The following is a 20,937-nucleotide window of genomic DNA, read 5'->3' as shown; positions in this document are numbered from 1 at the left end:
CCAAAAACTTCCCTAACGTGAGACAGGAAATAGCCACCCAAGTCCAGGAAGTACACAGAGTCCCATACATGATAAACCCAAGGAGAAACACACCGAGATACACAGTAATCAAATCGGCAAATATTAAAGACAAAGAAAAATTATTGAAAGCAACAAGGGAAAAACGAGAAATAACATACAAGGGAACTCCCATAAGGTTAACAGCTGATTTCTCAGCAGAAACTCTACAAGCCAGAAGGGAGTGGCATGATATACTTAAAATGATGAAAGGGAAGAAACTGCAACCAAGATTACTCTACCCTGCAAGGATCTCATTCAGATTCGATGGAGAAGTCAAAAGCTTCACAGACAAGCAAAAGCTAAGAGAATTCAGCACCACCAAAACAGCTCTCCAACAAATGCTAAAGGAACTTCTCTATGTGGAAAACACAAGAGAAGAAAAGGAGCTACAAAAGTGAACCCAAAACAGTTAAGAAAATGTTAATAGGAACATACATATTGATAATTATCTCAAATGTGAATGGATTAAATACTCCAACCAAAAGATACAGGCTTGCTGAATGGATACAAAAACAAGACCCATAAATATATGCTGTCTACAAGAGACCCAATTCAGACCTAGGGACACATACAGACTGAAAGTGAGGGGATGGAAAAAGATACCCCATGCAAATGGAAATCAAAAGAAAGCTGGAGTAGCAATACTCATATCAGATAAAATAGACATTAAAATAAAGAATGTTACAAGAGACAAGGAAGGACACTACATAATGATCAAGGGATCAATCCAAGAAGAAGATATAACAATTATATATGCACCCAACATAGGAGCACCTCAATACATAAGGCAACAGCTATAAAAGAGGAAATTGACAGTAACACGATAATAGTGGGGGACTTTAACACCTCACTTACACCAATGCACAGATCATCCAGACAGAAAATTAATAAGGAAACACAAGCTTTAAATGACACAATAGACCAGATAGATTTAATTATATTTATAGGACATTCCATCCAAAAAGAGCAGAGTACACTTTCTTCTCAAGTGCACAAGGAACATTCTCTACGATAGATCACATCTTGAGTCACAAATCAAGCCTCAGTAAATTTAAGAACATTGAAATCATATCAAGCATCTTTTCTGACCACAATGCTTTGAGATTAGAAATCACTTACAGGGGGAAAAAACGTAAAAAACACAAACACATGGAGGCTAAACAATACGTTACTAAATAACCAAGAGATCACTGAAGAAATCAAAGAGGAAATCAAAAACTACCTAGAGACAAATGACAATGAAAACATGATGATCCAAAACCTATGGGATGCAGCAAAAGCAGTTCTAAGAGTGAAGTTTATAGCTATACAAGCCTACCTCAAGAAACAAGAAATATCTCAAATAAACAATCTAACCTTATACCTAAAGGGACTAGAGAAAGAAGAACAAACAAAACCTAAAGTGAGCAGAAGGAAAGAAATCATAAAGATCAGAGCAGAAATAAATGAAATAGAAACAAAGAAAACAGTAGAAAGATCAATAAAACTAAAAGCTGGTTCTTTGAGAAGATAAACAAAATTGATAAACCATTAGCCAGACTCATCAAGAAAAAGAGGGAGAGGACTCAATAAAATTAGAAATGAAAAAAGAGAAGTTACAATAGACACCGCAGAAATACAAAGCATCATAAGAGACAAGCAACTTTATGCCAATAAAATGGACAACCTGGAAGAAATGGACAAATTCTTAGAAAGGTATAACCTTCCAAGACTGAACCAGGAAGAAATAGAAAATATGAACAGACCAATCACAAAGAATGAGATTGAAACCGTGATTAAAAATCTTCCAGCAAACCAAAGTCCAGGACCAAATGGCTTCACAGGTGAATTCTATCAAACATTTAGAGAAGAGCTAACACCCATCCTTCTGAAACTCTTCCAAAAAATTGCAGAGGAAGGAACACTCCCAAACTCATTCTATGAGGCCACCATCACCCTGATACCAAAACCAGACAAAGATACTACAAAAAAAGAAACTTACCAATATCACTGATGAATATAGATGCAAAAATCCTCAACAAAATAGTAGCAAACAGAATGCAGCAACACATTAAAAGGATCATACACCATGATGAAGTGGGATTTATCCCAGGGATGCAAGGATTCTTCAGTATACACAAATCAATCAATGTGATACACCATATTAACAAATTGAAGAATAAGAACCATATGATCATCTCAAGATGCAGAAAATGCTTTTGACAAAATTCAACACCGATTTATGATAAAAACTCTACAGAAAGTGGACATAGAGGGAACTTACCTCAACACAGTAAAGGCCATATATGACAAATCCACAGCAAACATCATTCTCAATGGTGAAAAACTGAAAGCATTTCCTCTAAGATCAGGAACAAGACTAGGATGTCCACTCTCATCACTATTATTCGACATAGTTTCGGAAGTCCTAGCCACGGCAATCAGAGAGGAAAAAGAAATAAAAGGAATACAAATTGGAAAAGAAGAAGTAAAACTGTCAATGTTTGCAGATGACATGATACTATACATAGAGAAGCCTAAAGATGCCACCAGGAAACTACTAGAGCTAATCAATGAATTTGGTAAAGTTTCAGGATACAAAATTAATGCACAGAAATCTCTTGCATTCCTATACACTAATGATGAAAAATATGAAAGGGAAATTAAGGAAACACTCCCATTTACCATTGCAACAAAAAGAATAAAATACCTAGGAATAAAACTACCCAGGGAGACAAAAGACCTGTATGCAGAAAACTATAAGACACTGTTGAAAGAAATTAAAGATGAAACCAACAGATGGAGAGATATACCATGTTCTTGGATTGGAAGAATCAACATTGTGAAAATGACTACACTACCCAAAGCAATCTACAGATTCAATGCAATCCCTATCAAATTAACCAATGGCATTTTTTTTACAGAACTAGGACAAAAAAATCTTAAAATTTGTGTGGAGACACAAAGGACCCCGAATAGCCAAAGCAGTCTTGAGGGGAAAAAATGGAGCTGGAGGAATCAGACTCCCTGACTTCAGACTATACTACAAAGATACAGTAATCAAGACAATATGGTACTGGCACAAAAACAGAAATATACATCAATAGAACAGGATAGAAAGCCCAGAGATAAACCCATGTAGCTATGGTCAACTAATCTATGACAAAGGAGGCAAGGATATACAATGGAGAAAAGACAGTCTCTTCAATAAGTGGTGCTGGGAAAACTGGACAGCTACATGTAAAAGAATGAAATTAGAACACTCCCTAACACCACACACAAAAATAAACTCAAAATGGATTAGAGACCTAAATGTAAGTCCGGACACTATAAAACTCTTAGAGGAAAACATAGGAAGAACACTCTTTGACATAAATCACAGCAAGATCTTTTTTGATCCACCTCCTAGAGCAATGGAAATAAAACAAAAATAAACATACGGGACCTAATGAAATTTTAACGCTTTTGCAAAGCAAAGGAAACTACAAACAAGATGAAAAGACAACCCTCAGAATGGGAGAAAATATTTGCAAACAAATCAACGGACAAAGGATTAATCTCCAAAATATATAAACAGCTCATGCAGCTCAATACTCAAAAAACAAACAACCCGATCCAAAAATGGGCAGAAGACCTATATAGACATTTCTCCAAAGAAGACATACAGATGGCCAAGAAGCAGGTGAAAAGCTGCTCAACATCACTAATTATTAAAGAAATGCAAATCAAAGCTACTATGAGGTATCACCTCACACCAGTTAGAATGGGCATCTTCAGAAAATCTACAAACAACAAATGCTGGAGAGGGTGTGGAGAAAAGGGAACCCTCTTGCACTGTTGGTGGGAATGTAAATTGATACAGCCACTATGGAGGACAGTATGGAGGTTCCTCAAAAAACTAAAAATAGGGCTTCCCTGGTGGTGCAGTGGTTGAGAGTCTGCCTGCCAATGCAGGGGACACGGGTTCGTGCCCCGGTCCGGGAAGATCCCACATGCCGTTGAGTGGCTAGGCCCGTGAGCCATGGCCGCTGAGCCTGCGCATCCGGAGCCTGTGCTCCGCAACGGGAGAGGCCACAACAGTGAGAGGTCCGCGTTCTGGGGAAAAAAAAAAAAAAAAAAGAAAACTAAAAATAGAACTACCATACGATCCAGCAATCCCACTATTGGGCATATGCCCAGGGAAAACCATAATTCAAAAAGACACATGCACCCCAATGTTCATTGCAGCGCTATTTACAATAGCCAGGTCATGGAAGCAACTTAAATGCCCATCGACAGACAAATGGATAAAGAAGAAGTGGTACATATATACAATGGAATATTACTCAGCCATGAATAGGAACAAATTAGGTCATTTGTAGAGACCTGGATGGTCTAGAGACTGTCATACAGAGTGAAGTAAGTCAGAGAGAGAAAAACAAATATCATATATTAACGCATATATGTGGAACCGAGGAAAATGGTATAGATGAACCAGTTTGCAGGGCAGAAATTGAGACACAGAAGTAGAGAACAAACGTATGGACACCAAGGGGGGAAAGCGGTGCGGGGTGGCGGTGGGTGTGTGCTGAACTGGGAGATTGGGATTGACATGTATACACTGATGTGTATAAAACAGATGACTAATAAGAACCTGCTATATAAAAAAATAAAATAAAATTCGAAAAAAAAAGAATATGACCAGATGTAGGATGCCTAGAGGGAGACTGGGAGACAGGAAAGAGAGCTGTCTGCCGGAGTGGTGAGTTCTGAATAAACCATTGTTAGCCAATACTGGAAAGCTATTTTATATATATATATATATATATATATATATATATATATATATATATATATGTATATATAGGGGACTTCATGATAAGCAAATTGAATATACTCATTTATGTCAGCTCCCTAGTGAAATGCTACTAATAAAGATAAAATAGTTTAAAATTGTAAACACACAAGGATGAAAAGAACAGAAGAGACAAGAGCAGGTAATAGAGTCGACAACATTTTAGAAGATCACAAGCAAATAAATGAGGGATAAACTGAGTTGGCAGAATGGAAAAAACTAAAACCTAAAGCCTTCAAGAAGCAATGTAGTTCTAGCCATAGAACTCCAGAAGATCTTAGGATTTGGAGTTATCAAGTACCTCATAGAGTGTAGGGTAAGGAATAAGTCTAAGAACAGGAGGATTAGTTGAAAGTCAATAGAAAGAGAATTAAGACTCCCAGTTCACTCACCACTCTGCATAGCCAAGCAACTACCCCAGCACACACCCCAGTGGGAGACTGGAGGTTTACTTTCTGAAGAAAATCAAACCCAAGAAGCTTTGGACTCTGAACTGCCTGGTATACTGGGGCAAGAAGTAAGACGCCTTACTAAAAACAAGGGGATTCAGTGAAAGTCCTACATACCAACACTGAATTCCCCGACTGCTTTTTCCTGCTTAACTCCCAAAATGGGATCCAGATTATACCCCTAGGCAGAAGGTTGGAGGATACTGTCTGGAAAAAAACAGTCCGAGCAATGATAGCTGCTGGATTGGCATGTCCCCCACAGAAAGGGCTCACCCACTCATTCTACAGTGAAGTCCCCAGTCAGCAAGCACTGTCAATACACAGACTGTCTGATCAGCTTTTTAAAGTCTCATTCATAAAGAAGAATTGACAACCAAAGATTACTGCACATTAAAGAAAGCCTCTATTTTTTTTAAAGTCTGAAACAAACAGAAAAAGAAAGAAAGAAACCCAAAAGTAACAGAAAATGGAGGAGACAAAAAAAGAAAACAACAATAATAATAATAGAAAATAATCGGAATTAGAGGATAAGAGTTTTATACTGAATGGACTCACTAGCAAGGTACACAAAAGGCAAAATAAACAAATGGGACTACATCAGACTAAAAATATTTTGCACAACAAAGGAAACTATCAACAAAATGAAAAGGCTGCCTACTGAATGGGAGAAGATATTTGCAAGTGATATATCTGATAAGGAGTTAGTATCCAAAATATACAAATAACTCAGACAACTCAAAATCAAAAAAACAACCAACCGGATTAAAAAATGGACAGAGGACCTGAATAGACATTTTCCCAAAGAAGACACAGAGATGGCCCATAGACACATGAAAAGATGCTCAACATCACTAACCACCAGGGAAATGCAAATCCAAACCACAATGAGATATCATCTCACATCTGTCAGAATGGCTATTATTAAAAAGACAAGAAATAACAAGTGTTGACAAGGATGTGGAGAAAGGGAACCCTTGTGCACTGTTGGTGCAACCACTATGGAAAACAGTATGGAGGCTCTTCAAAAAATGAAAAATAGAACTACCACACAATCCAGCAATTCCAAGTCTGGTATTTTTCCAAAGAAAACAAAAACACTAATTTGAAAAGATGTATGCACCCCTATGTTCATTGCTGCATTATTCACAATAGCCAAGATATGGAAGCAACCTAAGTGCCCATCAATAGATGAATGGATAAAGACGATGTGGGGTATACACGTGCATGCACGTGCACACACACATACACTGGAATATTAGCCATAAAAGAGAACAAAATCTTGCCATTTGCAATAACATGGATAGACCTAGAGGGTATTATGCTAAGTGAAGTAAGTCAGACAGCGAAAGACAAATACTATATGATTTCACTTATATGTGGAATCTGAAAAAAAAAACAAATGGACAAACATAACAAAACAGAAATAGAGTCAGAGCTACAAAGAACAAACAGGTGGTTGCCAGAGGAAGGCCAGTATGTGGGGGAAGGAGTGAAGTAGGTGAGGGTAATTAAGAGATACAAACTTTCAGTTCCAAAACAGATGAGCCACAAGGATGACATGTACAGTGTGGGGAATATAGTTAGTGATAGTGTAATATCTTTGTATGGTGACAGATGGTAACCAGACATTGTGGTGATCACTTTGTAATGTATAGAAATAATCGAATCACTGTGTTTTGCACCAGGAACTAACATAGTGTTGTAGGTCAGTTATACTTCAAACACAAACTCATAGAAAGAGAGATCAGATTTCTGGTTACTAGAGGTAGGGGTGAGATGGGAGGGTGGGAATTGGGTGAAGGTAGTCAAAAGGTACAAACTTCCAGTTATAAGATAAGTAAGCACTAGGGATGTAACATATACCATGATTAATATAATTAACACTGTTGTGTGTTATATATGAAAGTTAAGAAAGTAAATTTTAAGAGTCCCCATCACAAGGAAAAAATATTTTTTTTCTTTAATTTTGTGTCTATATGACACGATGGATGTTCTCTAAACTTATTGTGGTAATCATTTCATGATGTATGTAAGTCAAATCATTATGCAGTACACCTTTAACTTATACAGAGCCGTATGTCAGTTATATCTCAATAAAACTGGAAGGAAATAAAACAAGAACAAAGGACTCACTGAAGTGAGATCAAAACAGTGAAGAAAAAAAGACCCAAACAAAAGCTCTTCACTGTGAAATTTCTGAATACTGAGGTTAAAGAATAAAATCCTAAAAGCTTCCAGAGACAGGAATCAGCTCACACACAAAGAATCAGGAATCAGAATGTTATCTGGTTTCTCAGTTGCTATATGCAAAGTTAAATGACAGTGAAACAATACTTCAGAAATTCCAAAGGAAAAATCATTTGTCTTGAATTTTATATGCAAGGAAACTATCATTCAAGTGTGAGAATGGAATAAAGGTATTTTTAAATATTCAAGGTGTTAAAAAAGATACCTCTCATGTGGCCCTTTCCCAGAAAGCTGTTATAGAATATGCTCCACCAAAATGAGGCAGTAAATCAAGAAAGAAGTGATGAGATCTAGGAAACAAGAGCCTCAGCACAGAAGTACCGCTGGCCCTCTGTATCCACTGATGCAAAACCCTGGATGTGGAGGGTTGACTATGTTCATTGTACATTCAACACCATTTTATATGAGGGACTTAAACATCCACAGAGTTTGGTGTCTGCAGGGGCTCCTGGAGCTGATCCCCTGGGGATACAGGGGGATGACTGTAAACAGAATTTCCAGGATTATGGTGAAAGAAAGTTCTAGGAAGGTAACAATGGAACCAGCCTAGAGAGCAGCCTGTTCAGATTGGAGCAGAGAGAAGGGTGCTTCAGGAAACAATCTCCAAGGGGGGGAAATGGGCTTGATAGATTATATGTATGTCTTTAATCAGATTGGGAAGGATTTAAGGTTTTGTCCTAATTGGGGGAAAATCTAGTGATAGGTACGTGGATACTCAACAAGTAGTACTATCCACAAGGTAGGTACTCAACAAGTGGGGAAAATGGCAATTATCACTTCAGGAAAAACAAACAAAAGGTCAAAAAAGGAATAGTACATTATATGGCTTAGCAGTGAACAGTATTATTGTAGGTATAAGGCAAACACTAAATATTGATTTAACAAAAAATGTTATATTCAAAAATAATTGAATAGCTTGAGAGGATGAGAAGTATATTTGGGAGAGTGGAGAGTTAAATCCTCATATTTAATAAGAAGTCAGTGGTAATGTATGGGGATAAGGAGATAAAATGTGCTAAGAAAAGAGCTAAATTCTCATTTTACATAGCACGAACATAGTAGATGATGTCTAAACGAGGGGGAAAGAGTAAGAAATATTAATATGTGTATTATTTAGAAATATGAAGGTAAAGAAGAAACAACTAAAAGTGGTTGCTACTGAAGAGCAAAGAACTGCTGCTTTTTCATTGTAAGCCTTTCAGTAGGTTAGACTTAAAACAGTACGTGTACTTTATTTTAAAATTTTAATATATTCTTATTATGTATGAATTTCTATTTTAGTTCTGTATGTTGAAAGTTAAGAGGGCTACATGATAGAAAGAATTCAGAGTTGTTATTGAGAGGTTCTAGCCTTGGCTTTGGCCCTTATCAGCTTTGAGACCTTGGGCAGGACACTTGTCTTACTGAGTTTAGTTTCTTCATTTATGAAAGGATGGAGGTTGGAAAAGATAATCTCCATGATCTCTTTAAGCTAGATATCCCAAGAGTCTATGATAAAGATAATAATGCTATACAACAAATGAAGAGTTAAGACTTGGGTGGAGGCTTGAAATTCCCACAGTTTCCTTTTTTAGTTGAAATTAGACTTGGAGAGAAATTTTCACTGTGGTCTCTGAAAAGAATTCAACACCCACCTTCGATTATGGAGCCTGGGGCAGGCAATTGACCACATACTGGCTCAGGGACACATAGCTTAGTGTTATTTTAGTATGGGGTCATTTTATTTTTTTTGATATTTAATATTTTTCAGTATGAATCACAGGTGAAATTTTCATGCCATGTGTAAACAATTTCACTTTTTTATTGAAACAATGAATTCAGGAATGTCATATTGGGATGTCAGCCATTTTATCAATGTGTGGAAAAAATGTTTTTATATTAATATAAGAAATGATGTCATTTAATATGGAGGATATCTCATAATTCAAGGTCAGCAAATCTCAGGAGGTGATTTAGGTCACCAAGCTAGCTTTGGAAAAGGAAAAGAATGTTTTCCCTTTGTCTTCTCAAGATTTTGGTGTTTTGGTTTTTTTCAACCAATTTTCCTCTTAGACTTTCGGGTAGCTGGTGTAGTGGCATGGTTGTGAAAAAGAGACTCTGACTAATAATGTCTTTGCCATTGAAACATGTGGCTTTGGAGAATTTCCTTGCTCTTTTTCTCGGCTTCAGTTTTCCCATCTGCACAAGAAAAGGATTAGCTTAAATAATATTCAAGATACCTTTTAGCTTTAACATTCTCTGTTTCTGCCTCCTTATTTTATGTGTGTATTCAGACCATTCAAGAGACCTGATTAGATTTGGGGGTTTCTTTTTAAAGTTCAGTGTAGTGAGAGTGAACTCTTTCTCTGTTAAATGTCACTCACACTTAAGTGAAAAGTCAATAGAGTACTAGATACAAACAAAAGAAAACTTACTTTTTCTGTTGATAGTGGTTTAATTTTTTAAAAAGAGGAAAATATTTAAAAGTTTAACTTAGCCACTTTTAAATTAGGTGCTAGAAAAGTAAAACTTCAATACAGATGACCCTTCATATCTGTACATCAGTATGCAGTTTACAGAGTCCTTTCTTCATATATATTATGTCATTTGAAAAATACATTTCTACAGGGCTGTGTTGTACACTTACTGTGTATTTGATGCTGTGTGTGTGAGCGTGTGTATGAATATGCACATATACTTACCTCGGGTCTCTATTATGTTTAGTGAAGGAAGCAAACGGTCTTCAGAGACAAAATGAGAGGAGACGGGAACAGACATTAAAACCATTTAGTAGGTTACCCAAGGCACATAGAAGGACACATAATTTTAGAAAATCAGCCTCTAGCAGAAATAAGTAAAGCTAAGAGCAGATCTTACCCACAGGCCATAGTTTCCTCATACTAGCTCTATAGCTCTCTACTCTGGTCCTAGAGAAAGAGGAAAGCTAGAGGCACAAGAGAAATAACATAAAGCACAGCCTCTGTCAAAAGTGACTTGCTGTTTGTTTAATAAGCATTGACTGAGCGCTAGCACTGTGTCAGACACTTGGGGATCAGAGATGGATACGACATGACCCTTGTTCTTGATTCTACAAAGGGAAAAGGGTCAGTGTAAAAAGGGCTGAGTGTGCTCAGAGTGTGTAATACCAACCTTCAGTACCTAAAATGAAATACTGGTTTTATGGTATATGTCCCTGGAGTTGATGTTAGCAAACTCTACAGGGGTCTTGGAAATAATCCTGATTCCACAGTTGGTGGTTCTTAGTCTTCTCCAACGTTAGAGGGCAAGGGAGCAGGAAATGAGGAGGCTACCTTTAAACACCATCCAAAAAGTGCGGTTGATGATGTTGGGATCATACACTCACATTTCCTCTTTCAGCGTTTAAAATGGGGTGGGGGGGGAGAGGGACTTGTTTAGTGAATCATGTTTGGGAAGCATTGCCTAGTATCTGCCAAAATTTATTTTAATTCTGTTTTTCCACCTTTGCAGCTAAGATATCAACATGGACTAGGGACTCCAGACTTGAGGCAAACCCTCCCTAACCTGAAAAACTTCATGGAGCACGGACTAATGGTCAGGTGGTGAGTACCTTTCTCTCTCATACCCAGAAACTGCAATGTGGATAATAATCCTGAGAAACTTGCCTGACTTCCACATCGCTCCACACCTTCCTTCTGGGTTTTCTTCTGTAATAAGATATCTGAAGAAAAGGAAAGGCAGCCATCATACTTGTGTAGGTCTAAGCTCCAGTCTGGCTAAGAGAGCGAAGCACCCACGAAGGGGGGTGAGTTCAAAGGGGTGCTGTTTGGACATGGGAAGGTTGGCGGGACAAGGAATCCTTGAGAGCTTGGCTGAAGCAGAGACTAGAGGATAGCCATGTGATTCGTAAAAGGGGGACATGGAGCCCCCAGGACTTTTCCAAAGAACAAGCGAAGGACAGAATAAGCATCAGGATCAGTGGTTGTGAGAGTGAAGGGAAGAAAGCACACAAGGAATAGGTCAGGCTGTCAGGACCTAGTCTGAGACCAAGAGACACACACATACAGGAACGTTTCTCACATGTGATGTCAGTGCCTATTGTGCCATAAGGGCAAGCTGCTGCCTAAAAGTGCTTTGTCAGGATGGACATGACCCTCTTCCAAAGACAAGGGGAGAGGGAAAGTGATGCAAAGAAAACATTAGATGATTCATTCGACTTAAATAAATGGAAAGCTGTTGGCTTAAGTCATTTAGTAATTCGAATCCTTGGATGATGGGCAATGACTTACAAAATCACGTGAATTCCTGTCAGGCCTTTAGTTAGACAACTGGGAACAGCACGGTTTCTTCTAAAGAGCACTGGCTTCTGATCCCAGATCTTTTTTGATTTCCTATGTGAATTTTTGTTTTTTAAGTTTTGAGATTCCTTTATTCAAGCTAAATTGTTCAACCTTTATCACAGTGTAACAACCTATTTTAAAAACCTCAAATAAGTTATCCATGTAACCTTGCCATTTCAATTTTCTGATTTGCTGTGTGAATTTAAACTCCTGCCTCTCTGAAACGTATTTCCTCATCTATAATCCCTGCTCTGCTCATCTCACTGGTTTGTGGTGAGGATGAAGTGAGATGGTAGGTGGAAAAATAATTTGTGGGGAGGAAAGTACAAGAATAGTTTCAATTTCTTCTGTGCCATCAAGATAGGCCTTGAGGATAACAAGAAAGTGACATCTATGAATTTACCTTTGACGTTTTCTGTTTTTGTCTTATGATCTTCAAAATGCAAATTCTGGATGTCTGACTTTAGATAGGACTTCTGTTAAGCAAATACACAATTGTTTAAAAAATTCTACTGAGAATATCAAAATAATTATTAAAAATTCGTGTTGATATGGACCTGTATGCCCTGAGGAATGAGGTCTAGGAACTGAGTTTTAATGTAAAACAATAATAGTAATGATGATAATAATAATTTAAAAAGTGAGCTAGCAGGCATGCATTTAACATTGTCAGTGTAAAGTTCCGTGATAGGTACTCTGGAGGTAACAAGAAGTATAAGGCTCAAGCCCTACCTTCAAGGGATTTGTCATCTAGTTGGAAACAAGGTATATAATTCATGAAAGGTTTTATAATACACATGGTAAATAACTTAAAATGATCAAAAAAAGAGGCAACTCACAGCACCACCTGATTAATCAACTAAAATGAATCTTGTTCAGTACAGACAGCAAATTGTCCCAGTGTCATTTATTGAAGACTCAATCTTTTGTCCACTGTTGATAATGCCGTCTCTTTCATGCATCAAGTTCACTTACACACAGATCTGTTTCCAGGCTCCCTATTCTGCTTCATCGTTTTATTGTCTATCTATAGGCTAGTACCACATTTTTAATTAATATAAGGTGTAATTTCTATAAGTCTTATTGAGGTTTGAGCATCTCTCTTCCCTCTGACATTTGGAACCACTTGAGAGAGGAGATACAAGAGACAGACTAATAGGAATCAAAATGTCAGTTTTATTACTGATAAAGCTGCATTTTCCAAGTGGCTTTAGATCTATAATAAAAGGGCTTGCAAAGACATCACTCAAAATTGAACTTACTTTTGCAATCACGATGTGAACTGGAGAACCTCAGGCTTTCCCCGCAGAGGCAGGCCCTTAACTATACTATAGAGGGTTGTCAGGAGACTCCTCCAAGAACCCAGATGGGGCTGAGCCAAGAATACCCAGGTTTTATTTTTCCCTCTAAATTCACTGATTAGAAAAGGCCCTCCTCCTCTAAGAGCGAGTGGGAGGATGGAGAGAGGCCAGGAGCGTTACTCTTAAATCATGTTCCTTCATAGCAAGGGAAAAGGAAGATTTCCCCAACTTTCTTGATATCTGGTCAGGTGAGGCTCCTACTTACGATCCTTCTTCAAAACTCTTTTGGCTTTTCTGGACTTATGAACTGTATCTGAGTGATTTGACAGCTGTATGATATGGAGTCTTTCTAACTGTGAACATGGTATCTCTTTATATGCTTTCTGTTTTTTAAACATACCTCAGTGAAGTTTTAAATTTTTCTTCATAAAGATCTTACACATCTTTTATTAGATACTTAGTCCTAGGTAGCTTACCATTTTGGTTGCTGTTATAAATTTTTTTATTACATCATCCAACTTTTTTGTGGCTAGTATACAGGACTACTACTGATTTTTGTATTTTGAGAATGTATCCAGCAGCCTTGCTAACGTTAATTACAATGGTTTATCTTAGATTCTCTCGGATTTTTCTGTGGGTACGATCATATTTTTTTAGTGAATGATGGTGTTGTTTCTTCCTATTTTTACAACTTTTATTACTTTTTCTTGTCCTTTGTTTTATTATGGAAGAGGAGCAGCAATAGTGGATATCCTTGTCTTATTCCTGACTTTAAAGAGAATGCTTCTTTTCACCATTAAGTATTAAGTTTATTGCAAGTTTGGATAGATATTATTTATTAGCAAAAGGAAGTTTCTTTCTATTCCCAGTTCACTAAGAGTTGCTTTTTTTAAAATCATAAATGTGTATATTTTGGATTTTATAAAATGCTTATTATGTTTATTGAGATAACACTATATTCTTCTTTCCTGTGTTAATAACTAGTAATACATTTTCTGATGTTAAATCATCTTTGCCTCCTGCTTGGTTGTGATGAATTATTTTTTGTATATTGTTGGATTCAATTTGCTGATTTACTTTTTTATTTTTTTTAAAGCTTATTTTATTGAAGTATAATTGATTTATAATGTGTTAGTTTCTGCTTTACAGCAAAGTGATTCAGTTATACATATATATATACATTATTTTTCATATTCTTTTCCATTATGGTTTATCACACAGGATGTTGAATATAGTTCCCTGTGCTATACAGTAGGACCTTGTTGTTTTTCCATTCTATATATAATAGTTTGCATCTGCTAATCCCAAACTCCCAATCCATCCCTCCCTTACCCCCTATCCCCCTTGGCAACCACAAGTTTGTTCTCTATGTCTGTGAGTCTGTTTGTTTCATAGATAAGTTCATTTGTGTCATATGTCAGATTCTACATATAAGTGATGTCATATGGTATTTGTCTTTCTCTTTCTTACTTCACTTAGTATGATAATTTCTAGGTCCATCCATGTTGCTGCAAATGGCATTATCTCATTCTTTTTATGGCTGTGTAGTATTCCATTATAGATACAGGTATAGCTATATAGATTGTATCTTTTTTTTGAATTTTATTGGTGTATAGTTGATTTACAATGCTGTGTTAGTTTCAGGAGTACAGCATAGTGATTCAGTTATACGTATACATATATTCATTCTTTTTCAGATTCTTTTCCCATATAGCTTATTACAGAATACTGAGTAGAGTTCCCTGTGCTATACAGTAGGTCCTTGTTGGTTATCTATTTTATATATAGTAGTGTGTGTTTGTTAATCCCAACCTCCTAATTTATCTCTCCCCCACCATGTTTCTTCTTTGGTAACCATTAGTTGGTTTTTGAGTCTGTCATTTTTTAAATTAGAGTCCATGATTTGCTAATATTTTTAGGATATCTGCCTCTGTAAATGAGATGAGGCTAGCCTATAACTTTTCTTTCTCATATAATAATCTTTGTCTGATTTTGGTAACAAGGTTGTAACAGCCTCATAAAGTAAATTGAGGCTCTTTCCCTTCTTTTCTATTATTATTTTCTGTTCTCTGGAACAGTTTATGTAAGATAGGAATTATCTATATCTTGAAGGTCTGAAAAACCTAGTGTTTTTCATTTGTTGAGAGGGAAAGTATAGATTTTTAGCTACTGACTTAATTTTTATGATGATTATGAGTCTATTTATGTTCTGTTTTTCCAGTTCCTCCTTAACATACTCCAGCCTGATTTCAGTTCTATCAGTATACTGAAATTCCTCTTATCTAGGTAGGTGTCTAGAACGCTATGTTGCCAAACCCAGCGGCCGCTTCTCCATCCTTATCCTACTAGTCTGTATTTAGTGGCATTTGGCTTTGCTGGCCATTCCTGCCTTCTTGAAACATTCTCCTTTTTTGGCTTCCACAATACTACCCTCCCCTGGTTTTCCTCCTTTCAGCTGCACTTTTTCTGCCTGTTTTTCCTGTTTGTCCTCCTTTTCTTGATCACTAGATATGGAGATCTCCATAGTATTCTCCTTTTCTCTCTCTTTCTTCTCATGTGAGCTCATCCACTGCCCCCATTTTGAAAAACATCTATATGCTGTGACCCTCCAAGTTATGTTTTCAGCGTAAACCTCTCCTGCAAACTCCGTAGTCAGAGACCTGCTTGACACCTCCCCTTGGAGTATCACAGGCACCTCAGCCTCAACATCTAAAACTGTCCTTCACCAGGCTTCTTCAGCTCAGCAAATGACACCCTGTCTACCCAGTTGCTCAAACCAGAGAAACATCCTTGATCTCCTTCTTTTCTTCACTCCTACCTGAGCCAGCCTAGTTCATCAGCAAACCATGTCATCTCTACCCACCAAGTGTACTTCCAACTATCTCTGCTGCCACCATCCCAGTCCAAGTCACCACCTGCTCTTACCCAGACACTGCACCAGTCCAGTTTGTCTCCCTAATTTCACTCTTGTCCCACCTCTGTTCATTCTCCACAGCCGCCAGAGTGACTTTTTAAAATTTTATCTATATCTTAATCACTCCCTAGCTTCAGCGGCTAGAGTAAAATCCAAGCCCTTTTCTGTGGTCTCCCGACTACCTGCCCCTCCCCCTCCTCTCATGTATAGTCCTATACTGACCTCCTCTTAGCATGAAGAAGCTCTTTCCTGACTCGTCACACTCACTGTCCTTCTGTCTAGAACGTGCTCTCCCTCTTGCTTCCCTCCCACCACCATCCATCCCTTCATACAGAGGGAACAGTTTTAGAAAAGGCACAGGAGGTTTACTGGCAAAGAACAGACCGCTTGGCTAGACTGCACATTCATTTTAGGAACAGAGAATCTGGGTTTGTGGTACTTAGAGCTTACCCAATTTGGGAACCCTCTCAAGAAAACAATACAAAACTGAAAATACTAAATTAGGGGGGAAAAGTTAATATTTTAAGTGAGAAACAAGATCACAACAAATTACTGGAACTTTAGAGATCAGATCCCTTTCCCTTTCTTCTGTGATCTTTTTAGACAATTTACCCAAAATGCTTCCTCACTGCAACCTGACTGTCCTATCCCTCCTAAAACACCGTCATTTCCAGCAACTCTCATTTCTGAGGTTCAGATAAATTAAATGACTTTCCAGGGACTTCCCTGGTGGTGCAGTGGTTAAGAATCCACCTGCCAGGGCTTCCCTGGTGGCGCAGTGGTTGAGAGTCTGCCTGCCAATGCAGGGGACACGGGTTCAAGCCCTGGTCTGGGAAGATCCCACGTGCCACGGAGCAGCTGGGCCCGTGAGCTACAAATACTGAGCTCTGCGCGTCTGGAGCCTGTGAGGCCCGCGACAGTGAGAGGCCCGCGCACCGCGATGAAGAGTGGCCCCCGCTTGCCACAACTAGAGAAAGCCCTCGCACAGAAACGAAGACCCAACACAGCCAAAAATAAATAAATGAATAAATAAATTTATAAAAAAAAAAAAAAAAAAAAATCAATTTAAAAAAAAAAAAAAAAAAAAATCCACCTGCCAATCAATGCAGGGCACACGGGTTTAAGCCCTGGTCCGGGAAGATCCCACATGCCGCGGAGCACCTAAGCCCATGCACCACAACTACTGAGCCTGCACTCTAGGGCCCACGAGCCACAACTACTTAGCCCACGTGCCACAACTACTGAAGCTCGCATGTCTAGAGCCCGTGCTCCGCAACAAGAGAAGCCACTGCAGTGAGAAGCCCGCGCACCGCAATGAAGAGTAGCCCCCGCTCACCACAACTAGAGAAAGCCCATATGCAACAACGAAGACCCAGCTCAGCCAAAAATAAAATAATTAAAAAAAGAAAATAAATAAATGACTTTCCAAGCATGATTGACCTATGAGCCTGTGGCAATAAGACTGGAGTCTAGGTCTCCTGGCACTGACGTAGTAACCCATTAAGCCCCAAACTCACACACTATGTAGTGCCCCTCTGAGCCACTGTACCAAGCACATTAACACTGAATGAGTAGTAGGTACCACTTCATGGTGCTGTAATGAAAAGTAGGCTACCGAGACAGATGCAGAGTACCACAAAATGCATGCCACATTACGATCCAAGTAAAGGCCGCTGTGGAAGCCAGGCTGCAGGTTACAGATCTAAACAAAGCTGCAACAAACACTTTTAGCCTCAGAGGAAACCTCAGAATTTCTGAGAGCAGCCATGAACTGAAGAGTTACCTCCCAAGCCCGTGCTCCTTAGGGCAAAGGGTAAAAAAACTCATGCTCCTAAGGGAGCCTCTTACATCTTTTGTAAAAGAAAACACTTCCAGTTTCTGTGTGATTGTTACCATTCACAGATTGGTCCCTCGTGGACCGTATGTTCTTTTGGTGTCGAGGATTTCAAACTGGCTCTGAGGTTCAGTGCAGTCACTGAATTCCTCCTTATGGTAAAAGCTTCAAAGTTATGTGACAGCTTGTTTTGTTTTGCTTTTCGAAGAAAAGACAATGTGATTAAAATTCCTTTAATGAAGTGATTTTTTTCCCTTTCACATTACAGAATTCTTATCTAATATCAAAGTATCTACCTGATTAATCCTAAAACTATCCCTTTTCCACATGAACGCAGTTACCTGGGGCACAGTTCTCAGCGCTTTATGCTAGTCCTTTCCAAAAGAAGTCTCCTTTTTCTCATCCTTGGATCAGTAACCTCGTTGTAACTGCCAAGCAACACAATTTTGAAAAGCAGAATTTCAGCTCAGAGGTTGTACTCTTGAATATTTTGGTTAAAAGCCACCAGCATGCCACTTAAACATCGCATTTTTTTCTTTCTTTTACTGCTGACTACAAAGTGGTCCAAGATTCCAGTTGACATGCGCGTGCACAGCTGATGCTGGTGCTGAATTATGGTCTGGGGAGAATGTACGCCCAAGGCGCTGCTTGATGGCTGCCAGTGAGACAACAAGTTTAGGACTGAGAGGAAGAGATGCTGTGCGACGGGGCCCCCGCATGCAGGTCCCGGGACAGCACCTCCACCCTCTCTCACCCCAGCTCACCTGACCTCGAGACACGCCCCGCTCATTTCTGACCTCAGTTCTTTTCTCAGACAAGTTCCTACCACCTAGAATCGCCTGCTTTTGCCTCTGCCCTCTCCAAACGTCGCTCTCACTTCAAGATCCAGTTCATGTCCTACCTCATTCATTCACTCACTCAGCAGGTGCAGAGGTAATACGTCCTCCCTCCGTAGCTTAAGTTCACCTCTCCACCAAGTCTTACCCACTAGGCTTTTGAGCAGCAATGAGCAGGCAGTGAAATAGGAACAAACAATATGTAATAGCAGCAAGTATGAGTACAGAAGAAAGGTGGATAAGTTATTTGGAACATTCTGAGGATGTCATTTACTTCCTGGTGTGAGGGGTGTGGGTGAAATTGGACGAGCCTTCACTAAGAAGATGGCATTTAGTAGACCTGGTGCACAAGGAGAATTGGGGTGTGTGAAGACTGGGGTGTAGGCCAGAGTAGGAAGCCGTTGCCCAGTTTGTAAAGAGCATGTAGAGACTACGGGTTTGAATACCAACTCTCCCACTCACTGTCTCTGTGACTTCAAGCAAGTTTAAGCTCTCAGCTTAAATTTCTCTGTAAAATGGAGATAATAGCCTACCTGATAAAGTTGATATAAAGATTAAATATGTAAACACTTAGCATACTTCCTGGCACACAGTAGTACTCAATAAATGGTAAGTATAAGAGAATCATAGTTATTATCTCTGTTTAAAAAATTAAATCCATTCTTTATTATAGGTATTTTGTTTTTCCCTTAAAATCTACAGTCTTCTCCTTACAGATAGGTATAGAACATGGTTCTTGGTCACATTTTTAATAATGGCTCATGCTGCCTTGTACGTTAGTGGTACAAAATATTCACCATCTCCCTTCCACTTTTCCCCAAGTCCTTTATATGACCCTTCTGAAGCCTTAGAGATAAGTTCCCTACAAATCTATTTGCCTACCTACTTTTTTTGGTACCTCCCTTCTTAGGTAACTCTCACCTCTAGTGAGAAGTTATGTAAAATAAAAGTTTCTTATTTGTAGAATTTTCCATGTTTTTATTTAAGCTTCTAGCAACCCTGTGGAGGAGGCAGGGCAAGGATGATGATCACTATATTACAGGTCAGAAAACTGAGACTTAGAAATATGAAGTATTTGCCAAGATCACATGATAATAAGTGATGGAACTGGGACCAGAAACCCAGGTTGTCTGACTCCTAGTTGCATGTTCTTTTTATCATACCAGGCTGCCTCTTCTTAGTTAGTGGTCATTCTTTTCCTTCTCTGCCCTTCCCCAGCCCTCCTGTCTCTCTGCCACTGAATTTCTAACACCTATTACCTTCTCCGGGAAAGCCCACCAAAGTCAAATCCAGAAAAATACACTGCAAAATCAGGACAGGCAGGTCTGGTGGAGACATTCTTTGTTGCTTATTGTACCCCATTTACTTCAGAGATGTAGGAAACTCATAAGAGTCATAAAACTTTGAGAAGAATTTAAAAACTTTAAGACCAAAGGAAACAAAAATGAGTATATGTTTCAACTCCATTGGTTAAGAAACAAGAAAGCTAAGGGAAGCACATGAGTTGGCGTAAAACATATGTTTGCCCGTAGTGTTTGTCTTCCTTGAATTTCACGTTTTTGTTTTTGTTTTCTCAGAATAAGACATGATAAAAGCAGGATTTCAAAACCATCTTTCCTGCTTTATACATGGAATTTTTTATTCTAAGTTCAATTTTTACTGACTGTAAAGCTTCACAATTAACAGTGGAAAGAGCACTGAATTTGGGAATCAGAAAACATAGGCTCCAACTTCAGCTCTTTCATTTAATTTGCATAAACTGTTTTTGAGTATCGGTTTTTTTAATGGAGTTAATAGCACCAGCCGTATTTCCCAAGCATAATTGTACAGAACAAATGAGATAATGTCTGTCCAAGTGGTTTAGAAACTAAAAAGGACTATACAAAATATTATTAAGTATTATTCATGCATTTAACAATTAAGGGTCTCCTCTGCATATAGCACTATTCAAGAGATCAAAGAAAATTCAGAAGTGTTAGATTCGCCCTGCCTTTGCTTAGTTGACAGTTGTTTAGTTTATAATCGGAATGAGTACATAAGACAAATATTTTGAAGAACAAGACTTGCAAAAATATTCTCATGCGTTGTTCAGTCTCACTGTTGTGTGGGACTTAGAGCCTGAGCCCCGGCTTCAGTGGACAGTCCGTTACAATGATGGCGCTCAACCTTGCACTAACTTACTTGA

General features: G+C 38.5%; 1 protein-coding gene across 2 annotated transcripts in view; it reads left to right on the top strand.

Annotated features, from left to right (window-relative positions):
- Window positions 1–20,937, top strand: part of UVRAG (UV radiation resistance associated) — a 330,820-nt gene that overhangs the window by 292,261 nt on the left and 17,622 nt on the right. For both annotated transcript variants that reach the window (XM_032641020.1, XM_032641019.1), the window contains exon 14: window positions 11,038–11,129. In XM_032641020.1, the coding sequence (XP_032496911.1) occupies window positions 11,038–11,129 (92 nt within the window). The remainder of the gene's footprint in view (window positions 1–11,037; window positions 11,130–20,937) is intronic.

This window comes from Phocoena sinus, chromosome 8, assembly GCF_008692025.1.
Source record: "Phocoena sinus isolate mPhoSin1 chromosome 8, mPhoSin1.pri, whole genome shotgun sequence".
NCBI lineage: Eukaryota > Metazoa > Chordata > Mammalia > Artiodactyla > Phocoenidae > Phocoena > Phocoena sinus.
This window is presented reverse-complemented; position numbering and strand designations above follow the sequence as displayed.